General features: G+C 36.5%; 1 protein-coding gene across 1 annotated transcript in view; it reads right to left on the bottom strand.

Moving 5' to 3' along the window:
• The window catches only part of ZNF804A (zinc finger protein 804A), a 282505-nt gene extending 262291 nt beyond the window's left edge, over positions 1–20214 (bottom strand). Inside the window, exon 1 of the mRNA XM_037850232.1 lies at positions 19570–20214. Coding sequence (XP_037706160.1) covers positions 19570–19680 — 111 coding nt within the window. The 5' untranslated portion in view covers positions 19681–20214. The remainder of the gene's footprint in view (positions 1–19569) is intronic.
• Between the last annotated feature and the right edge of the window lie 281 nt (positions 20215–20495).

The following is a 20495-nucleotide window of genomic DNA, read 5'->3' as shown; positions in this document are numbered from 1 at the left end:
ATTACAACATTTCTCTACAGAATGTTTATTATATCTCATTTCCAATTCTTATTTTCTAGCTTTTCATTTGAAATTCTCTTCCTTTTCTGTGTCTCTCCACTTATGGTAATACTAGACTCTCCTTGAAAGTAACATTCAATAGGCTCAAGGAAAAGAATTAGGTGTGAGCCAGCCAGCCAGCCAGTTGTGCCGCCATCCCCTCTTCTACACCCTGATGACTAAGCAACTCAAAAAGAAAAGAACTGTCAGATGATGTTACTACTCCCCTTAATTCATATTTGATGAATAAACAAATGAGCCCATTTTGCCAACTTTTAATGAGAGATAATTGCTAAAATAAAAATGAACTCACTTAGCTACCCATCTATTGTCAAAAACACAACCTCATTTTCATAGTCTTGCTCTTTCTGGTGAAAATTGTTGCTTACATCTTTCTCCATTTCTTACAACTTACAAAACCAGCAATTTTTTAGCAGAAAATTAAGTGGTATATTTTACTCATATTTGTAGAGGTCTCTGTCTTACTATTTGTTCCTTTTAATTTGTATTAAAAGAAAATTAACGAGTTACAATGTAACAGTTGGCACACAAAACAGATCTGATAGACTTATAGGCAATAACCTGACATGTTACCATTATATTTGATTCCTCTTTATTTATTTTCCAAATGTTGAAACATACAAACTAACTTTAACAATCTGTGTTTTTAATTTAGGTGAATAAGTATTTGCCATGATTCTCTGACAGACCTACATGACTACATAAAATGCAATATACACTTCTTTAGGGATATTTGCACATTAATTTTTGATATATGTGTCTGATTTCTAATTTGATGTATTTATATTATTATATACAGATATAATCAGAAATAGCTTTTAAAGGGTAGATTCTAGAATATGTATTTTGCAAGTATGACTTCAAATTTGCATTGTGTAACTGACTGACCTCTGCTAAAGTTATTTCTCTATAGAATAGAAGTGTTTATATTATCATAAGAACAAATATAAAAGGCTACAATTTATTGTGCTTGTGACTAAAATACAACCTAAGATAGAATTAGGTTGAATCTCTCATAAGCTTTTACAACCTTTGGCAAGATACTTAGATTCTCTTCAGTTCCTCAACTATAAAACGCAGGTAATAATGGTAACTTCTTGATTACAAATCATGCGTTTTGTATTAAGCATACAGACTTATGTAAAATATGAACTTAGAAGAAATTAATTTAGGGCCATGGTTTCATCTTGTGAACCTCCACATTTAAGAATATTTACTATCAATTTTATTTTTAACCACACAATAATAGCTTCTAGCTTTTTTTTATTACATTGAATTATGTTGACTTCCTTTATTCTCTACTTCAAAAAACTACTATAATATTTCTCAGCATAATGACATCATTAATCCTTGAAAATGTTCCTATTCCATCCCAGACATCTGGCAGCATTCTAGACCATACAGTAACCTCAAATAGAACCACTGAAAGAATTTTAAAACATGTTTATTTTTTTTAAAAAAAAACTTGTAAATGTATGTTTTACCTTTACAAGTTTTTATCTTGATCATAAAATAACGTACAAGTTTATTCTTGGACCAAACTAATGAGGAGAGAAAAGAATAGGAAAGCTCTTTGCAAATCTCACCAAAGGCTGTTCAAAAGCTCTGTCCTGATTACTTCCTGTTCACACATCACAAGGTGATTTTCTCCCCAATCCTCTTTCACTACTCTTCAGCACAGCCAGCAATTAGGAGAGAATAAATTTAGAAGTACCAGCAGCTTACCAAAAAATATATTAAAAGGTTTCAGATCTTTTCATTTTCTTGTGCTCTCCCTGAAAATAATCTTCTGAGAAAGATGGAAGGATAACCTACACATTATGAACTGTCTAAACCGGAAAGCCAAACCTAGAAATGTATACTGGAAAGCCCAGTGACTAGAAAATGAACTGCTTCTCTTACTTTATTTCTGTAAATGGAAAAGCCAAATAAAATATCCTAGAAAAGGACAGTGCACTTCCAGTTATAGTTGCTTGCAAATAATTCCAGTTGCCTGCTTTAGTGTGAGAACATTTATTATTTTTAACAGTAAATAGAAGATTGCGTATACCAGGTGTAAAAAGGTGGGGGAGAATCACAGTGAATTGAAAATACTAAAAAAGTATTTTAATCTCTGATTTTATTAAAACCATGTCTTCTTTTACTAACTAATCCTTTTTTCTATGTTGGTATAATATAATGTATGCAAAATATACTTGACATTTCATGTAATTAAATAGTTTCTGTTAGCTTTAAGGAGAAGAATAAACTTGAAAATATCTTTGTTGAACACGTTATTGATAAGCTAACAAATTGTCAACAATGCCAATTTTAATTAATCATATATAGACACATATATGTGTGTGTGCGTGTATGTATATACATAACCATAAGGTTTGGGGGTAATATTTAATGCTTTATAAGTAGGTTTGTTGATTTGTTGCTTAACACAATGATAAAAGAACAACATGCATCGAAAATTATTAAATACTATGAAATGCATTATTATCCCTAATTTGTACATAATTTACAAAACCTGTTAAAAAGAAAATTGGCCAATATAACAAATTGGCTCATGAAGCTGAACCTAGAACTAGAATTTTTTCTGTTTATAACTTTAAATATATTCCAGGTATTTTTCCTAGTTTCTAGTTTTTTTTTAAAGAATAAAACAAATATATTGCTGTTAGCTCCATAAAAAATATTTTTTTTTTTTTTTTTTTTTTTTTTTTTTTTGTGGGGAGTGTTGGGCAGTAAACCCAAGAAAGAATGAGAGCAGGTCTTCATTTCTCACACTACGTATGAATGTGTAACTTCCAAATGCTTTTCTGGATTAAGCTCCCTGAACCCAAGCCAGACGTATTTTATCCTAGAACAGTTAGAGTCACCTAGGGGCATTGAGGAAACCTAGATTTCCGGACCCCACCTATAGATAGTAAGATTTAGGAGCTATGAAGTCAGGTCTAAGGTTCTGTATTTCCTAAACAAGCCCTCGGTGACAATTATGATCATCTGCTTTTGGAATCTGTGCTCCAGAGAACTTTAGTTTACTTCTGTAGACAAAACTAGGTACTCTACACATAGTCTATACCAGTTAAATTTTATGTTCAAATCCCTGATCTATATTTTATTCAGCTCCCTAAAGCACTTACTGTCTGTACTAGTCATTTGTCACCTCTCAGATTCTATATGGAAAGGTACAAGTCCATGTGTTTAGCTTTGGAGAGGAGAAAAGATAAGTCTTTTTAAGATAATGATAATGGTAAAAATAACAATTGCATTGACTATATGCCAGACACTGAAGCAGACACTTTCCATATGTTATTTAATGATTATAATACTCCTGCTCACACATACCCATCTTTGAGGATTTCAGTGGTAATTATGCATAATTTATATATGTTTAAAATAGCACGTGGTGTACAGCAGGAGCTTAATGAATTGTAAATTTTGCTATCTATAGTTAAAGAAACAGCATCTAAGAGAGGCTAAATATCTTGCCCAGGTTGCACAGCCAGAATCCAAACCCAGGTGTCTCTAGTTCCAAAGCCTGAACACTTTTACTACAGAAAACAGGGGGTGAAATGATATGAAGCAAAGGAGGGAATTTTTAAAACACTGTCAAAACTCCTCATGTGTATAACTCAGCAAAATGTTCATTTTCTTGAAAAAAAATTAAATTCTACAATTTCCCTAATTCTAGTCAGGTTTTTTAGTGAAAAAAATAACTAAAATTAACTCATTAAATGGAGCATAAAATGCATTTTTGGCAGAGCATTAGGTAGCTGACAGATTCAAAGGTGGGCCTGTTGAATCAGGATTGCTGAGGAATAAAAACTGGCATTGCTTGGGCAAAATTCGTCCACTGCAGTAGCTTGGAATATTACAGCTAGCTTTTCAGCCCCAGGTACTTTCCACTGACAAGGCTGGTGTGGGGCCACTGAACACTCACTGTGGCTCCCCTCTCCTTTGAACTCTGAGGCAGCTGCCGCCTCAAATAATCTCCAATTGACCTCTTGTCTTTGCAACACCCTGCCTCTTAATATCCCTTCTTCCATCACGCAGATAAACTCAAGCAGCAAGAAGATGGGAAGGCTGAATAATTCCACTCCTTACATCACTGCATATCATGGACATTGGGATTGTTGAAAACATATCGTAGTATCATATTAAGACATCTTTTATAGATAACTGTCTCCCATGAGTTCACAAATCCTAAAGGATGCAGAACTCAAGCCAGGATACAAACTGAGAAATCATTTCAGGCTACTTGCAGTCACTGTGGAGGTTTTTATATTTAGTAGATTGACCATATAATTTATCATCCATATGAGAATGGTTTTGAGAGTTAAAGGAGGTACTATTATTAATCATGCCAGACAATAAGCATGAACTGAGACTATCCCAGGCAAAACTGGATAAAACATCACCCTGCTATTTAAATTGATATGCCTTCTTATCTTAACTCACATTTTTACATGTTCGTTTATGCCTGAGGATTTAATGACCCTTCTTCTTTTCTTTTTTTTTTTTTATTCCTAGGAATTATGGTCATCCAATAGAATTTTGGTGGTTAAATTTTTCCAGAGTTCCCAAAATATTACCACAGCTATTTTAGAACTCTAATGGCTGGATAGTAGTAAATTCTTAGTATCTTTTCAAGGAAACGTTCTGATCTCTGGCTCTAGCCGATGCTGAGAGTAGAATTCTCCATGCTTTCCAAGAAACAAACATGGAGACAGGCTGAATACTGAAATAACAATATCCTCTCTGCTTTCCTAGACAGCCACAATGTGTGTGGAGAGGGGACAGACAGTGAGACAGATGGGGAGGGAGAGAGAGGGATGAGAGATTTTGCTGTGTTTATGTATCTATTTTGCCTTGTACCTATGAATAGATACTGTACTTAATTTAGGTAGGGTGCTGAGAGATAAGATAGAAGAGTCTCTCACATGATCTACAGTTCTATAGTTTAGACAACAGTATTGGCACAGTATTGATGAGTCAAAATATTTGGAACGTTTGGTGCCTGAAAGTCAAATAATTACTCAGACTATAACATATGTGAATTGAATTACTGGTACTGTACTTTAATCAAAGCAACTGAGCATTATAAGTAAACAACATCCTTAGTATTTAATTTTTTTCTTACATCATCAAATCATGCTTACAGCTATGGTAGGCACAGTACAAAGAGAACCAATTTCCTCTGATTAATAATAATAATTACTATTATTTTTTATTTCACTAATGCTTTAGTGCAGAATAATGTAGCAATAGACTGCTACAATGTGGCTCTCCAGGGAACCAATATATAATTTGGTATATCTGAAATTCTATTAATACCAGACTACTGGGCAAAACAGCCCCATGTGTTTTTGAGTAGAAGGAAGTATCATAATATCAACTGCTCTAAATCCTGATCTATAAAAATTGCATCTTTCATGGTGCAGCAATAATTTCACAGTGATTAGTAATGCAAATAGAACAGTTGGTGTTATCATTTGCTATCTGTATCCTTTCCCTAAGAAATGCAATCCCAATTGTTATGGAGGAAACGCCATTAAATTTTAGCAAACCTTGGAGATTAGGGTCTAATTTTTTTCTACAACATTAATTGTGGCAGTCATAAAAAGAAGGAATGAATTTCAAAGTATTACATATTCCTTAATTCATGTTTCAGCTATTCTAGTTTCAAAAAATAGTGGTGATCACAATCCCTTTACTTTGCTTAAAAAAGATCATGAAAATTTAATTATGAATTAACTGACATTAAAGTAAATTAAGCATTAAGAATCATGAAACTAGTAGGTTGAAGGCACTCAGAAAAACCTAGAAAAATATGACATTAACTTCAATAGTGAAAACGGATACTTTTATAACCAAGAATGGTTTTCTAGTAAGGTATATTTGGACACCAGCTCTTATCTCAGCAGCATGTTACTACATATACTATATGTGACTGAGGTTGATAATGGCCAAGAGTAATAACTTGGTTAAATATACAAATAAAGTACATACAAATATATCACACCTATGCTGCATTTCTTCTGGCAGTGAAAATGTCGAGTGACTTTTAGCTCCCAAAAGCATGGTAACTATATTTGACAAATCTATTAATCTATGATTGTTTACTATGCTTGTCTATATGAGAGCAAGAGGAAATGTTATTCCGCCCCCTAGTGTAAATATTAATTTTATAATATTAGAATTGCAGTGTTCAAAGAAGAATTGCAAGGAAAACAGCTATAGCAAGTTACTATTGGACAGAATTAAAAGAAATCTTGTACTTTCAAGAGTCAGATTTCTAGCAATATAGTGTATAGTCCATGAACTTTATGAGTCAAAAAATAACTGATATGTGAAGGTTTCCATAGGATTTTCATCTCTGTATCTCTGAAATATCCAGGGCCTAGTCCATATCTAAGGGAGGAGGTTTAAAGCATTTTGGGGGACAGGGTAAGTATTTAAGAGATGACCTGGGTAAACTGAGAAAAAATACTGATATAATTCATTACTAACAGGGTCCATATTATTTAAATTCATACATATTGAGCTATGAATACAACAGCTAATATTTATTGAAGAGTTATTATGTGACAAAACTTATTCAAATACTTTATACATATTATCTCATTTGATCTGCAAATCAGTCTTCCTGGTAGGTATTATTATCATCTCTAAAGATAATAAAACTGACAGAGGAGAAGTGAACTTGACCAAGTCACAAAGCCAGTGGGTAGTTGTGTAGAGACTCTTCTTGCCTGATCGATATCCATTATCATCTCTTTTTCTACTAGCATAACACTGATTTTATTGGGATTAGCAATGTGCATGGTTTTAAGAAATCATGTTTTCCATATTTCCTTGCACTCAAGAGTCATCCTGTGACACTGCTCTGGCCAAAGAGATGTAAGCAAACTGGTTAGAGAGAACTTCTTAAAAAGACAGACATTCAACTTCTTGTCCTTTTTTCCTTTACTTCTTTTTCGTACTTGGAAAGGAGATGTGATGGCTGGAGAAGTACCACCTTACAGTCATAGGAGACATGCCCAAAAAAAAAAAAAATATCAAAGAGTCCTGATGTTATTGGGACACTTAAAGTTAGGAAATATTTACTTGCAGATTTATCAATAAATGAAAAGATATCATATATATATATATATGTATGTGTGTATGACACTATTTAGGTACATGGTAGATATGTGAGATTTTGCTTGTAAGCAGCTGAACTCAACTCTTTATTGATATAGAGGTAAATTTAGGATTTTGGCCAAAAACCATCATGTTTTAAAGAGTTTGTGCTTTTACCACTATACTGTAGTAGGAGAGTAAGCATTTTAATGAAGATAGGTCAAATTAAATGCAAGAACCCAATCCTGGAGTGAAAGCAGCAGTCCTCTTCACCTCTTATACAGGTACTTTAGTCAGAAATCATGCCTTCAACAAGCAGAGGTGATTCGCTAAATATCAAGTTTTGAAAGAGATACCACAAAAGTAACTTTATGGCATTTGCACTGGCACTTCCTTGGGAATCACTGGACCATGCTACTTGAGATATTTGCATTAAACAAAGAGACACTTCATATTTTATCCCATGTTTATGTCTTGACCAGTTGTAGGAAAAATCATTCAATACAAACCTCCCATCATTAAACCTGAAAGTATCATCTCCCTCCCTGGAACTCATTTGCCCAAAAATCACCTGCTTTCCACAATCCATTTAAGCTATTTGGCAACTGCCAGAGTTCCAGAACTTTTCTAATGTCTCTTCAAACAAAACTTTCTTGCTCCACATTGCATTCTTTAAGTGTTCTCTGTGTTAAGGATACAAACAAGGCAATAGGATGGATTAACCTATGAATTTCTGTTAAGACTTTAGATCCCAGTGGCAGAATTTGGGAGAGAATATCTACACTAGAAGCAACCACACCTCTGTGCCAGAATACTTCATTTGTCATACGGAGAGAGCGCTGGAGTCCGAGCAGGGCTGTGCATAAGCCAGTCTCACAGAAGGAGTTAAAGGTGTGCTCAAGAAACCTGCGTAACCCCTACCAGAACCCACACCTCTCTCATCCTTCACTATTTCACTGCTACCACTACCTGCCCTGGGGTTATCAGAACTAATCTTGTTCCCAGTGATGTCAGTCACTACAAGAAGTCCAGAACTCCCAAATTCTCCCTCACTGCCTGGACTTCTTTCTTCATATGACTACGTACATCCTCTTTTCTGACACAATCCTCTATTCCTCCACATGTTGTAAAAGCCTTGGCCTGGGCTGCCTTCAATTCAGAGGTTATCAACATAACCTCTATAACTTGAAACTCTTCACTGAAGGTTCACTTCACCTTTGTTTGTTCCAATTGCAGTCTATTCTCTCTTTCCTGAGAACATTATTTTCCCTGCATCTCTCAAGAGGTGGATATATTGTCTCCCCAAATCCTCCCAAATCCTTGGTAAGAAGCAAATGTCGTTGTTCATACCTTGAGACTTCTTAACCATTATTCTTCCCTCTCTTCCATAAAAACCCACAGCTTTAGATTCCATTTTATCCAATTATATCACACACCTCTCCTTTTGCAGTTTTCTACCAACCCTGCGTCACCCATCTTCATTCCCTCAATAGGTTAGCAGCCGCTTCACTGTCACTCTCTTCAACACTACTCTTGTCATAATTCCTAGTGATTTCAATATATAAATACAATCCTTCCCAAATCTTAGCCTCTCACTTCCTTGAAATCCTCTTTCTCAGTCATCTTGTCCTTCCTCCCTACATCAACTATCCACACCCATGGTCATACCTGAGAATCAGAAAACAGCAGCCCTTGAAAGCTGTCAGCTGGGAGCTTCCCTGGGTCTAAAAAAGAGGTGTGGTGTTCTCTTGTCACAGTACAGCATCATCAGGCAAGGTCATTCTGCGACCATGATGGAACTAGACAAAAACAAGACCACTCCACAATCATGTTTGAGTACAAACAAAACAAAAACACTATTTTTGTTACCAAACATCCCCATCTGCCAGACAACATGAGTAAAAGCTGCTTCTTCATCAACTGCAACTTCTTTAGCAATTACTTCCACTCTGCTTCTCTGCCTCCTAGATGAAAAATATTAAGGACAAAACATGGAATTGGCCATGCTTTCTGACTCTACCCAATCCAGAATAAAATACTGCTTCAATAAACTCTTCACCAAAATAACCTCATACAATCCCACACCGTATAAAAGTCCTCCTTATACCCTCTTCATGACATGCCCAAAAGGGTCTCCATGGTATCCAGTTTGCCTTGTTCCAAGAGTACCAAAAAACATAACTTGATTCATCTAGAGCTATGTTCTTGCTGGTCTTTGGTGGGCACTGACTTCGCTCTGTATATATTTTTTTCATTTTTATTGAGATTGTTCAGATACCATACAATTATCCAGAGATCCAAAGTGTACAATCACCTGCCCCTGGGTACCCTCATACAGCTGTGCATCCATCACACTTAATTTTTGTTCAATTTTTAGAAACTTTTCATTACTCCAGACAAGAAATAAAGTGAAAGATGAAAAAGAAAAAAAGAAAAGGAAACTCCAATCCTCCCCTATCCCTAACCAACCCCCTTCAATTGTTGACTAGTAGTGTTGGTATAGTACATTTGTTACTGTTTATGAAAAAATGTTGAAATACTACTAACTGTAGTATATAGTTTGCAATAGGTATATATTTCTTCCCTATACGCTCCTCTATTATTAACTTCTAATTGTATTGTCATACATTTGTTCTGGTTCATGGAAGCAATTTCTAGCATTTGTACAGTTGATCATGGACATTGCCCACCATAGGATTCAGTTTTATACATTCCCATCTTTTGACCTCCAACTTTCCTTCTGGTGACATATATGACTCTGAGCTTCCCCTTTCCACCTCATTCACATACCATTTGGCACTGTTAGTTATTCTCACATCTTGCTACCAACATCCCTGTTCATTTCCAAACGTTTAAGTTCATCCTAATTGAACATTCTCCTCATACTAAGCAACAACTCCCCATTCTTAAGCCTCGTCCTATATCTTGGTACCTTATATTTCATGTCTATGAGTTTACATATTATAATTAGTTCCTATCAGTGAGACCCTGCAATAATTGTCCTTATGTGTCTGGCTTATTTCACTCACTATATTGCCCTCGAGGTTTTGTCATCAACCCATTTTTTTTTTTTTTTTTTTAATATGGTTTTGTTCACTCACCATACAGTCCATCCTAAGTAAATAATCGATGGTTCTCTGTATGGTCATATATTTATGTGTTCACCACCTTCACTACTATCTATATAAGGGCATCAATATTTCTTCCACAACGGCAGGAGGGGAGAGTCAAAGAAGGTAAAGAGACAAAAAAGGAAAAAAAATGACAGCTAGGAAGCAGCAAAAGGAAAAATAACCTTAAATCAAAGTAGAATAAAGAATCAGACAATACGACCAATGTCAAGTGTCTAACATGCCTCCCCTATCCCCCCCTTATCTGCATTTACCTTGGTATATCACCTTTGTTACATTAAAGGAAGCATAATACAATGATTCTGTTAGTTACAGTGTCTAGTTTACATTGATTGCATCCCTCTCCCAATGCCTCCCCATTTTTAACATCTTGTAAGGTTGACATTTGCTTGTTCTCCCTCGTAAAAGAACATATTTGCACATTTTATCACAATTATTGAACACTCTAGATTTCACCAAGTTACACAGTCCCAGTCTTTATCTTTCCTCCTTTCTTCTGGTGTCTCACATGCTCCCAACCTTCCTCTCTCAACCGTATTCATAGTTATCTTTGTTCAGTGTACTTACATTGTTGTGCTACCATCTCCCAAAATTGTGTTCCAAGCCATGCACTCCTGTCTTCTATCACTCTGCAGTGCTCCCTTTAGTATTTCCTGTAGGGCGGGTGTCTTGTTCACAAAGTCTCTCATTGTCTGTTTGTCAGAAAATATTTTGAGCTCTCCCTCATATTTGAAGGACAGCTTTGCTGGATATAGGATTCTTGGTTGGCGGGTTTTCTCTTTCAGTATCTTAAATATATCACACCACTTCCTTCTTGCCTCCATGGTTCCTGCTGAGAGATCCGCACATAGTCTTACTAAGCTTCCTTTGTATGTAATGGATCGCTTTTCTCTTGCTGCTTTCAGGATTCTCTCTTTGTCTCTGACATTTGATAATCTGATTATTAAGTGTCTTGGAGTAGGCCTACTCATATCTCTTCTGCTTGAAGTATGCTGCGCTTCTTGGATCTGTAATTTTATGTCTTCGTAAGAGATGGGAAATTTTCATTAATTATTTCCTCTATTATTGCTTCTGCCCCTTCTCCCTTCTGTTCTCCTTCTGGGGCACCAATGATACGTACATTCTTGTACTTTGTTACATCCTTGAGTTCCCGGAGATGTTGCTCATATTTTTCATTTTTTTCTCCATCTGCTCCTTTGCATGTAGGCTTTCAGGTGTTTTGTTCTCCAGTTCCTGAGTGTTTTCTTCTGCCTCTTGAGATCTGCTGTTGTATGGTTCCATTGTGTCTTTCATCTCTTGTGTTGTGCCTTTCATTTCCATAGATTCTACTAGTTGTTTTTTTGAACTTTTGATTTCTGCCTTATATAGGCCCAGTGTTTCCTTTACAGCCTCTATCTCTTTTGCAATATATTCTCTAAACTTTTTGAATTGATTTAGCATTAGTTGTTTAAATTCCTGTATCTCAGTTGAAGTGTATGTTTGTTCCTTTGACTGGGCCATAACTTTGTTTTTCTTAGTGTAGGTTGTAATCCTCTGTTGTCTAGGCATGGTTTCCTTGGTTACCCAAATCAGGTTTTCCCAGACCAGAACAGGCTCAGGTCCCAGAGGGAAGAAATATTCAGTATCTGGTTTCCCTGAGGGTATGTCTTAGAAAATTGCTCCACCCTGTGATGCCTCAGGTCACTATGCTTTTCTGCCCAGCAGGTGATGCCTGTTAGCCTATAATTATTGACTGGTGGGTGTTCCCCCAGGCTCTGGGGTCTGGTTCTGAATGGAAAGGGCCCCACCCCTTTCCTCCTAGAGAAGACAGACCTCCCAGGTGGAGGTCATTAGCATTTCAGTGGTCTCTCTCTCTGCTTGTGCTGTCTCCACCTTTCCCGGAGTCACAGCCCTGGAAACCGAAAATGACTGGGGCTTTCTCCACTGAGCCGAAAAAGAAACAGATAGTCCCCTTCAGACCCAGTCCAAGGCAACCCTCTGGCTCTCCCAGATCAGTCGTCACCCAAAGCCTCTGTCTGTTTTTTGGGGATTCGTACCTGTAGTGAGCAGTTCACACTCGCTACTTTAAACCCCAGTTGGAGCTCAGCTGAGCTATATTCGCTTGCTGGGAGAGAGCTTCTCTCTGGCACCACGAGGCTTTGCAGCTCAGGCTATGGGGGAGGGGGTCGCATGACTTGGATGCGCAGGTTTTACTTACAGATTTTACGCTGTGTTCTCAGGCATTCCTCCCAATTCAGGTTGGTGTATGATGAGTGGATGGTCTCGTTTGTCCCCCCCCCCCCACAGTTATTCTGGATTATTTACTAGTTGTTTCTGGTTTTTTGTAGTTGTTCCAGGGGTACTACTTAGCTTCCACTCCTCTCTATGCCACCATCTTGCCCAACCTCACTCTGCATATTTTTAATGCTTTTTACAAAAATATTTTTGTTTTGCAAAATGTCTTACATTTTATGTAGCTCAATTTAAAGCCTATTTTCTTAAATGTAGGATACCAAAATATACACTCCTGATATTAAGTTTAAAAATATGTATTTCAATTAAAGACAGCCTTATTTTCTTCAAGTACAGATAAGAATATTTTACAGTTATGATATTTATTACTTGGGGAGTATTATCACTGAGAGACAGGTAAATATTTCATATAAAGCTGTTATAAACTTTTTTCAAAATATGCCACAATAAGGCTTATTAGCTCTAAACCTAAATAGTTTAACAATATCAATTTTATCTATTTACATTTAAATCCAAAATTATTTATACTTCAAAAAATTGTTTATCTTATTGTAAAAGAGATGTAAACAGATCCACAGTATAGTTCATTCTTCTAAAGCTATTTCAGAGAAAACTTTTATTATAATTTGAACAAGGCATTACCTTCATAAACATTTAGTATGTTAAATGTACTTACATTTAGACGAGAATATACTTTTCTTCCAGTGGTGCCAACCCATTATGAAAGAATCCAGAACATTGCACTAGGTAATGGGCTTTGTTTACTGTGAAACTAGGTTTGAGTTTTAATTATTAATTACTCCACTTTATCTTATACTGTGCTGGCAAGTGCACTGTAATACCCTTATAAAATTAATGGAGACTTGATAGTTGAAAACACCATCATAATACAGTGAGTATATATGGAGAGGATTTTCTCAAGCAATGGATGTTTTTGAATGAGATAAAACAGATCAACTGGTTTCAGGTTAAAACGTCTAGAAAAAGAAAATTAATAAAATGGTAATTCCAAATTTTGTGTTAGCATTTTAATAAGTGATAAATAGATATACAATGTTTTTTTCATGAATTTTACAGGCAGAATACCATAGATTATAACTACTTTTTAAAAGGATTATTCAAACCCTACTGTACAGCACTTGTTTTTCTATAATGCTATCTTGGTTAAACTGAATTACCAGAGGAAATTATTCCAACTCTTATCAATGCAATTATTTTAAAATATGATTCCCATTCTGCATAACACATTCAATGAACTGTGTTCCAAATAAGTAAACAGAATTAAATATGCTTATTTAAAATATAAATTGCTTAAAAATAAAATTATATTCAAAAATTAGTTTTTAAAATGGTAAAAAACAGGAAAATACCAAAAATGGCAAGTGGCCTGAATAACAAGTTGAAAATGCAAAAAATGTATCACCCTCAAATACTCACGTTTCTTTATTAAGATAACATTCCCAGATATTTGACCTAGAGAATACTACTAAGCATTTCAACCAGTTAATATAGCAAACAGATACCATAGAAAAATGTGAATATGCTGAAAATCTTTAAATACCATTTGCTTCCTAACAGCTGAGACAACAAAGGATGCATGTAGGATGATGAAAATGCTTCTCTTCCCATAGGTAAAATTTCTTTCTTCAACTAAACAAGGAGTAGAAAATTCACATGACCTCATTGGTCAGGCAGGTATTATAAATTAGTGAAGAGCCTATATAACAATAAAAAGCATTGTAGACAGTGGTGAACTGGGAAATGCATTCTTCTCTGATGGGATTTAAACTCAAACAACTTTAAACACTGTGTACGCTAAATAAATTACTTCTAAAGCCTGGATTTGGCCCTGAATGTAACCATATGAAATCTCTGGACTAGTTGGTACCTAAAGTTCTTGCTGCTCTGTATGTTCAGGAAAAATGTAATTACTGTCATCAATAACCTAGGAAATATTGGTGCATAACTGAGAAGTAAAGACAAGATATTATGTCACTATTTGAATTTCAGCTATCTAAAATAGCTCAATTAACAGTTGATGAGCCAACAAAGGTGTTTGGGAATCACATGTATTCATTGACATTTGCCTTAAAATATTGCTTATATTTTTGAGTAGTTAGAATACCAATAATTCAATTATTAGTGACTTTCCTTACCTAAGTAAAATGTTCTTAAAGATGCATATTATGTAAAATTTTGCTAGAATAAAGTAACAAATATAGCAAAGAATATATGACACCTTAAGTTTAGAAAAGTGAAAGGAGACACAAGATGGTCTTTAATATTGAGCATGTAAGAGTTGAAAAGAAATTCTTAAGAATACTTGACCATACTGATTATATGAACAAGTTTATAACTAGGCGCTTTTGGGGATATATTAAGATATTGTCTTAAGTCACCCTCACCCCAACCTCTCTTGAAAACATTAACAATGGTTATTAAATATATACTTATCAGCACCAACTCAATACCTAGTCTCTTTAGTCTTCTTTACAATCTTAAATGTGCCACTAAAATAGGTCTCAATGAGTGGAGAACCCTTTAAATCAAATTCTCTGGGAGACATAGAAAATGTGTAAGGGCACGACAAGTATAATAACTAGTTATATGACATAACGATAATTAGAACAAAAGGCCACATAGTGGATTTTAAAGACGTACTTTTAGTGAGTTCCTATATACAGAAAGAACAAAACCCAGACTTTTTCATACTTTACAGAATTAATAAGTATGCAAAAGTCCTGAGTATGAGGAAACATGCAAACATGTCAAAAGATGTGAACATTTTTTCAACAGATTCAAAATGAAAAGGAGCATCCTTGAATAGATCTTAGTACATCCCTGAATACATCTTAGCCTGTGGTGCCTAGAATAGTACTTTGCAATTGAGGCATCTCAATAAATTTGAATGAATTAATTTACAAATACGATGAAAACCAATTAATAAATTAAAACCTATTTTCTTGACAATCCTAGTACTTAATTTACTGGTAATTAAAGGCAGCCTACAGAGATAAGTCCTAGGCCAGACAGAAATTAGTGATGTTTGCATATTGGAAGAGAAGAAGTAAAATAAATTTGAATTTCAAATTATTCTATGGATCTGGCACCATTTCTCCACACCTGGAAGCAACTGGAAATCAATGTGTCTTCAATCAACAGATGACACAGTGTAATCTCTTTATCAGCATGAGTATCATCCTACCACCCTCCATAGATTTCATAATTTAGTAGATAAATTCTAAAGGAAATATGTCTGGAGTCAGGAAATCTGCATTATACTGTTGACCCACTACAAACTTCGAAACCAGCCATTCATTCTTTTTTAATTCCGTCACCAGTAAAATAGACATAATTGAAGTATAAGATATAAGAATGCTGAACAACTAACAGAATGAACAAATTAGTAATGATTTCCAATGTTCCAAAGTCAAAGCCTAAATCCATATTTAAAGTAGTTATTTTAAAATATATAATTAGGGCAAAGCAATTCTGAGGATCAATTGCAATACAAAAGTATCTGTTACACAATGGTGGGTTGGAATAATGTAAAGGAAAAGAATGAAACTACGTGGAAGGTAAACTTTATTCATTGCAATTAAAGCTTATAACTTTAGAAATATTTAGAAGCACTTTTAAAATAGCTTACTTTTCACTCCATGGAATTAAAGCTGTATCACAGATACAATACAATTTAAAGCAGTGATCATGACAAGTAGTTTGACCTTTCTCTGGAGTTTTGTATTATTTTTAGTTAAACTTGTCCAATGGAATAAATTTTTAAAACTCATGGATAAGGTCAAGATACACAATGGTCATAGTCTTACAAGTATGTTCTTCCCCTCTCCCTCCCAGAATTTAATGTTTGGATGATATAATATGACCTATGGGAAGGAGTATACATTTTGAAGTTCTCCTAGGTATGAGTGGCAGGATAACATTCTAGGTTTAAGAGTAGAATAACAAATCAATGTAATTGAAACATGAGTTGCACTTGTTATTCTATAAGTAACTTCCAATTCATGAAAGAACACTGTTTTAACAGTTACAGGCTTCCTTAAATTAGTCTGACATATTTTTTTGAAAATTTAAAATATGTTTTTTTTTAAATCTGAAATTTGGAACTTTCATAAATATCTAATGATTGAAAATGACTGGAATTTCTTTGGACAAAATCAAAGCACTTTTTTCCTGAATGATTTTGTGGTTTTAGTTGTGCTTTTCTGAGATAAAAACACTTAAAATATTATTAAAATGCTTTGAAGTTAAATATACTTCAAAGTGCAAGAATGTGATGATGCATTTAAAGGCAAAATTCAAAATACATCAAAATCAGAAAGAAAAGAAAGTAGAAAATAGCTCAGAAATTATTACTCCATGAAATTGGAAGAAAAGCAAGATATGCATCTGTTTTTTCTTGAAAATTTCCAGAATGCAGGGTATATACACTTTAAGAAAATATTTGAGTTTCTTGTTAAATTTGCTAATTCTTAGCAGTTTCAGGTCCAGTTTTATGTTGCCTATTAGCTTTTAGCTTGTAGTATTATAGCTTCCAGCTTCTAGTTAAGTCCTCAGAATGTCCCATGTGCTGTAAAGAAGACATTTTAAGATAAAATATAGATGGCTCTATTTTTAATTAAAAGCATTCATTTATGAATACATCTAGAATCTCTTATACTCAAAGATAGGTATAAATGACATATTCTTCAATAACATAACTTCCAAAGATATCTAGAAATCACATGTATAACATATATCATCTTATAAAGGAATAGTTTCTAACATTCTTGAATCATATATGAAAATCAACATTGTTTTAATCAGTGTAAATCTCTTGTAAAGGAAATACAAACTTGGGCAGCTCATAAACACAGTCTGCAAGTACCAGCTATGAATTTTCCATTGCTCTCTTTCATTACAGTTAAGAGAAACACTATAGGAGCTAAAACTAAACCTTTTATGCCTGTTTGTTGCTTCTGGCATTTGTGGATATTTAGATTTATTAATCTCACTTAGGTAACTGCTTTTTATCACCCATTTTAATCACAAGCTTACACTAGCAAATCTAGACTTTAATTTCTCTTTTATTAGTATGAGTGATAAAAAACCAATCAACTTCAAAACACATTGCAAACAAGTCAGCATAAATAAGATCAACCATTGCTAGAAATTCAAGGTTGACTGAAGAGTCAAGATCAACAGAGTTTTAACATGTTGGCATTTGGCAAATAACTGATTTTTTTTTTCTATAATTCTATTTATTGTGTGGTTTTGTCACCCACAGTATTACTGTAACTATGAAGATGAGAGCTTGTTCAGTAAGTTTGCTTTTCCTACAAGTGAAACTTAGTTTAAAAACAAACCAACGTTTAATCAAAATGTAGGGTCTCCCCACATCCCAAGTTGAATTCTTTACGTAGCATCATAGCCTTTGCCTAGGACTCCACTAAGAAAGACTGAAGAAGAGTATTTGCACTTTCTTTTATTCAACAACAACACTAATGATTACATCCAGAACAGCAATAAAAGCAACAAACTAGGACTGCTTTTTGAGTTTTAAAATGAGCTGAGAAGAGGGAGCCACTAGATTCAAGGGAAAAAGAAAGAAGCTAAAATGTATCACATAAATGTTAGAATTCACTTAAAACTTAAGAGAAGAATTTTTCATTCTTGGAAAACACACACCATAGTGAGACAGATAGATCAACCTTGGAATCATATTTTAAGATATATACAGAAAAACAGGTTAAGAATATTTACTTTTGGACTGAGTCTGTTCATAAACTCCCACTCTCTATCCATTCAAACTAAGTAACCAATTTGTAAAGGGGGATAAAGGGGCTACTTGCTGATGGATCCAGACATATATGTGGTGATGGGATGTCATGTCGGCAGTTTACACTCAAATGGTTCAGGGGAGAAAATGTTCTTTGTATTTTACTTGCAACTTTTTTTAAGTTTCAGATTGTTTCAAAATTTACAACAAATGATAATTAAACCAAACACCATTCTCTCTCTTTAAAAAAAGGGCTTTTCTCTCTTTACAGTGCTCAGCCTGATGAGTCTTTCCTCTACTTCTATTTTTTTTTTTTTTTTTTTTTTCTTTTACGGAAGTGTATACATCTTGAGAGATACCAATACATGCCAGTTAGTTCCGCAGGGAGGTTTCTGTAGCTAAGAGGAGCATTGGACTAAAAGTATGAGCTATTTCCCTGCACTGTCTCAATGCTCAGCCTATCTTCTCCCGCCAATCAGGAGTGCTGTTCCTACCATAATGCTGAAAGACGAAGCTCTGTGGTCCACTGAGAACATTCCAGAGACTGCTTGGGTTCTTTTCGTCTATTATGTTTCCTAGTAGCTCTGACAGTGACATAGCGATCACCCCTTACGCTTATCCCCAATCTCTTTAGAATGAAGAGCTGAAAGTTGTCAGCATAGGGTTGTGGAGTCACTCTGCTCAGCTCAGTCCTGGCAACTTCACACTAGATAAGTTTGCTGCCAATCCTTCAGGAGACAGCCTGAATCGAAACTCCTTATAAGACCATCACTCCATCCCGCCCGCCACGTCCTCTGTGCCATCAGCCACATGGCTCCCTGCCTTCTTCTGACACACCTATATCCTTTTTCATCTTCAGCTCCCTAAACCGATAGATATCACGGGGTCACTTGGAATTAGAGTATTTTTCTTTCCTTTTAAAAGAGGTCTTGTTGGCAGAATTTGCTACAAATAAGGAGAGATTATAGTAATGGAGTGAGGTGGAGAGTGTCCAAAGCGTTTTCGAAGTGTCAACTAAAGCCAGGATCACAGCTTCCCTAAGATTCCTTCCTTTTTCTACACACAGTTCTCACCCCACTCCCACAGTATAAATAAATGAATACATTATAAACCAAATTGGATAGAGACACCTCCAAAACCTTGCACCAACCTCAACCAAGCAGACCTTCCAAATGCCCCCCAGTAGGCAGGGCAGAGGAAAAGGAGAGAGGAGAGAGAGAAAAATTATTCTAGAGAGGAGGAAACAGAAGCGATTACCAGAGTTTTGTTGCCGTTCTTGCTGAGAGGGCCCCGGAAAACTCCCTTGATGTTGCGAAAGTGTCCGTTGCTGAGATGCGTGGAGCTGATGACAATGTAGTAACACTCCATGAGGCAGCCGCCGCCTCCTCCACCGCAGTCGCCGCTTCCATGCACCCGGCGCCCGCAGCCGCAGCGCGCCGGTGCCAGGGAACCGCAGGCTGGGACCAGCCAGGAGGTCAAACCGCCGCCACTCTCGCCCGACCTCCGGGGCCGGCTCACTACACCCCTCCGCCGCGCGCTCTGAGGCTCTCCCGCCTCCGCATCCTCCCGCCGCTCCGCTTGGTCTCTCGCTTTCTCTTTCTGTGTTTCTCTCCTAATTCGCTTTGGGACGATGAGCCCACGGGAGTATCCCGGGCTCGGAGACAGACCGGCAAGTAGGACCGAGCGAGCTCGAGTCAGTGCCGGCGTGACGGCCGAACGGAGCCGGACAGCGGGAGCCGCCCGGGAGGCAGCAGCGGCGGTGGCAGCAGCATCCCCCGCGCACGGCGTCCGCACTCGGAGTTGCTGCTGCGCGCAGGCATGAGTGTTATTATAGTGAGCGGCGTTGCCGGTCCATTGCACTGAGCCAATGGCAGGGAGCCACTGGGCTGATACTGAGAGCTGTCAGAGGAGTACATCTGTCACCCGCTGCCTCCTCCCGCCCTCCCCCGCCGCCGCCAGGCCCCACAGCCCGCGCGCGAGTGGGAGCGCGCAGCGAGCCCGGCGTCCCCGGCCAGGCGCGGCGGCCGCAGAGGGCGAGGGACGCGACGGCCACCGCGGGCGGGAGGCAGAGCGGCCCGTGACGGAGAAGTGGGAGACTCCTGTAAGGTGGGGGCGGAGGTGGAAATGAAGAGTCAGAGATTTCCTGCCTGGCAGTCGAGGGTGGGGGAGGGGGTAGGAGGAAT

This window comes from Choloepus didactylus, chromosome 9 (assembly GCF_015220235.1).
Source record: "Choloepus didactylus isolate mChoDid1 chromosome 9, mChoDid1.pri, whole genome shotgun sequence".
Classification (NCBI taxonomy): domain Eukaryota; kingdom Metazoa; phylum Chordata; class Mammalia; order Pilosa; family Megalonychidae; genus Choloepus; species Choloepus didactylus.
The sequence above is the reverse complement of the archived record's forward strand: the minus strand, read 5'-3'. Positions and strand labels throughout refer to the sequence as shown.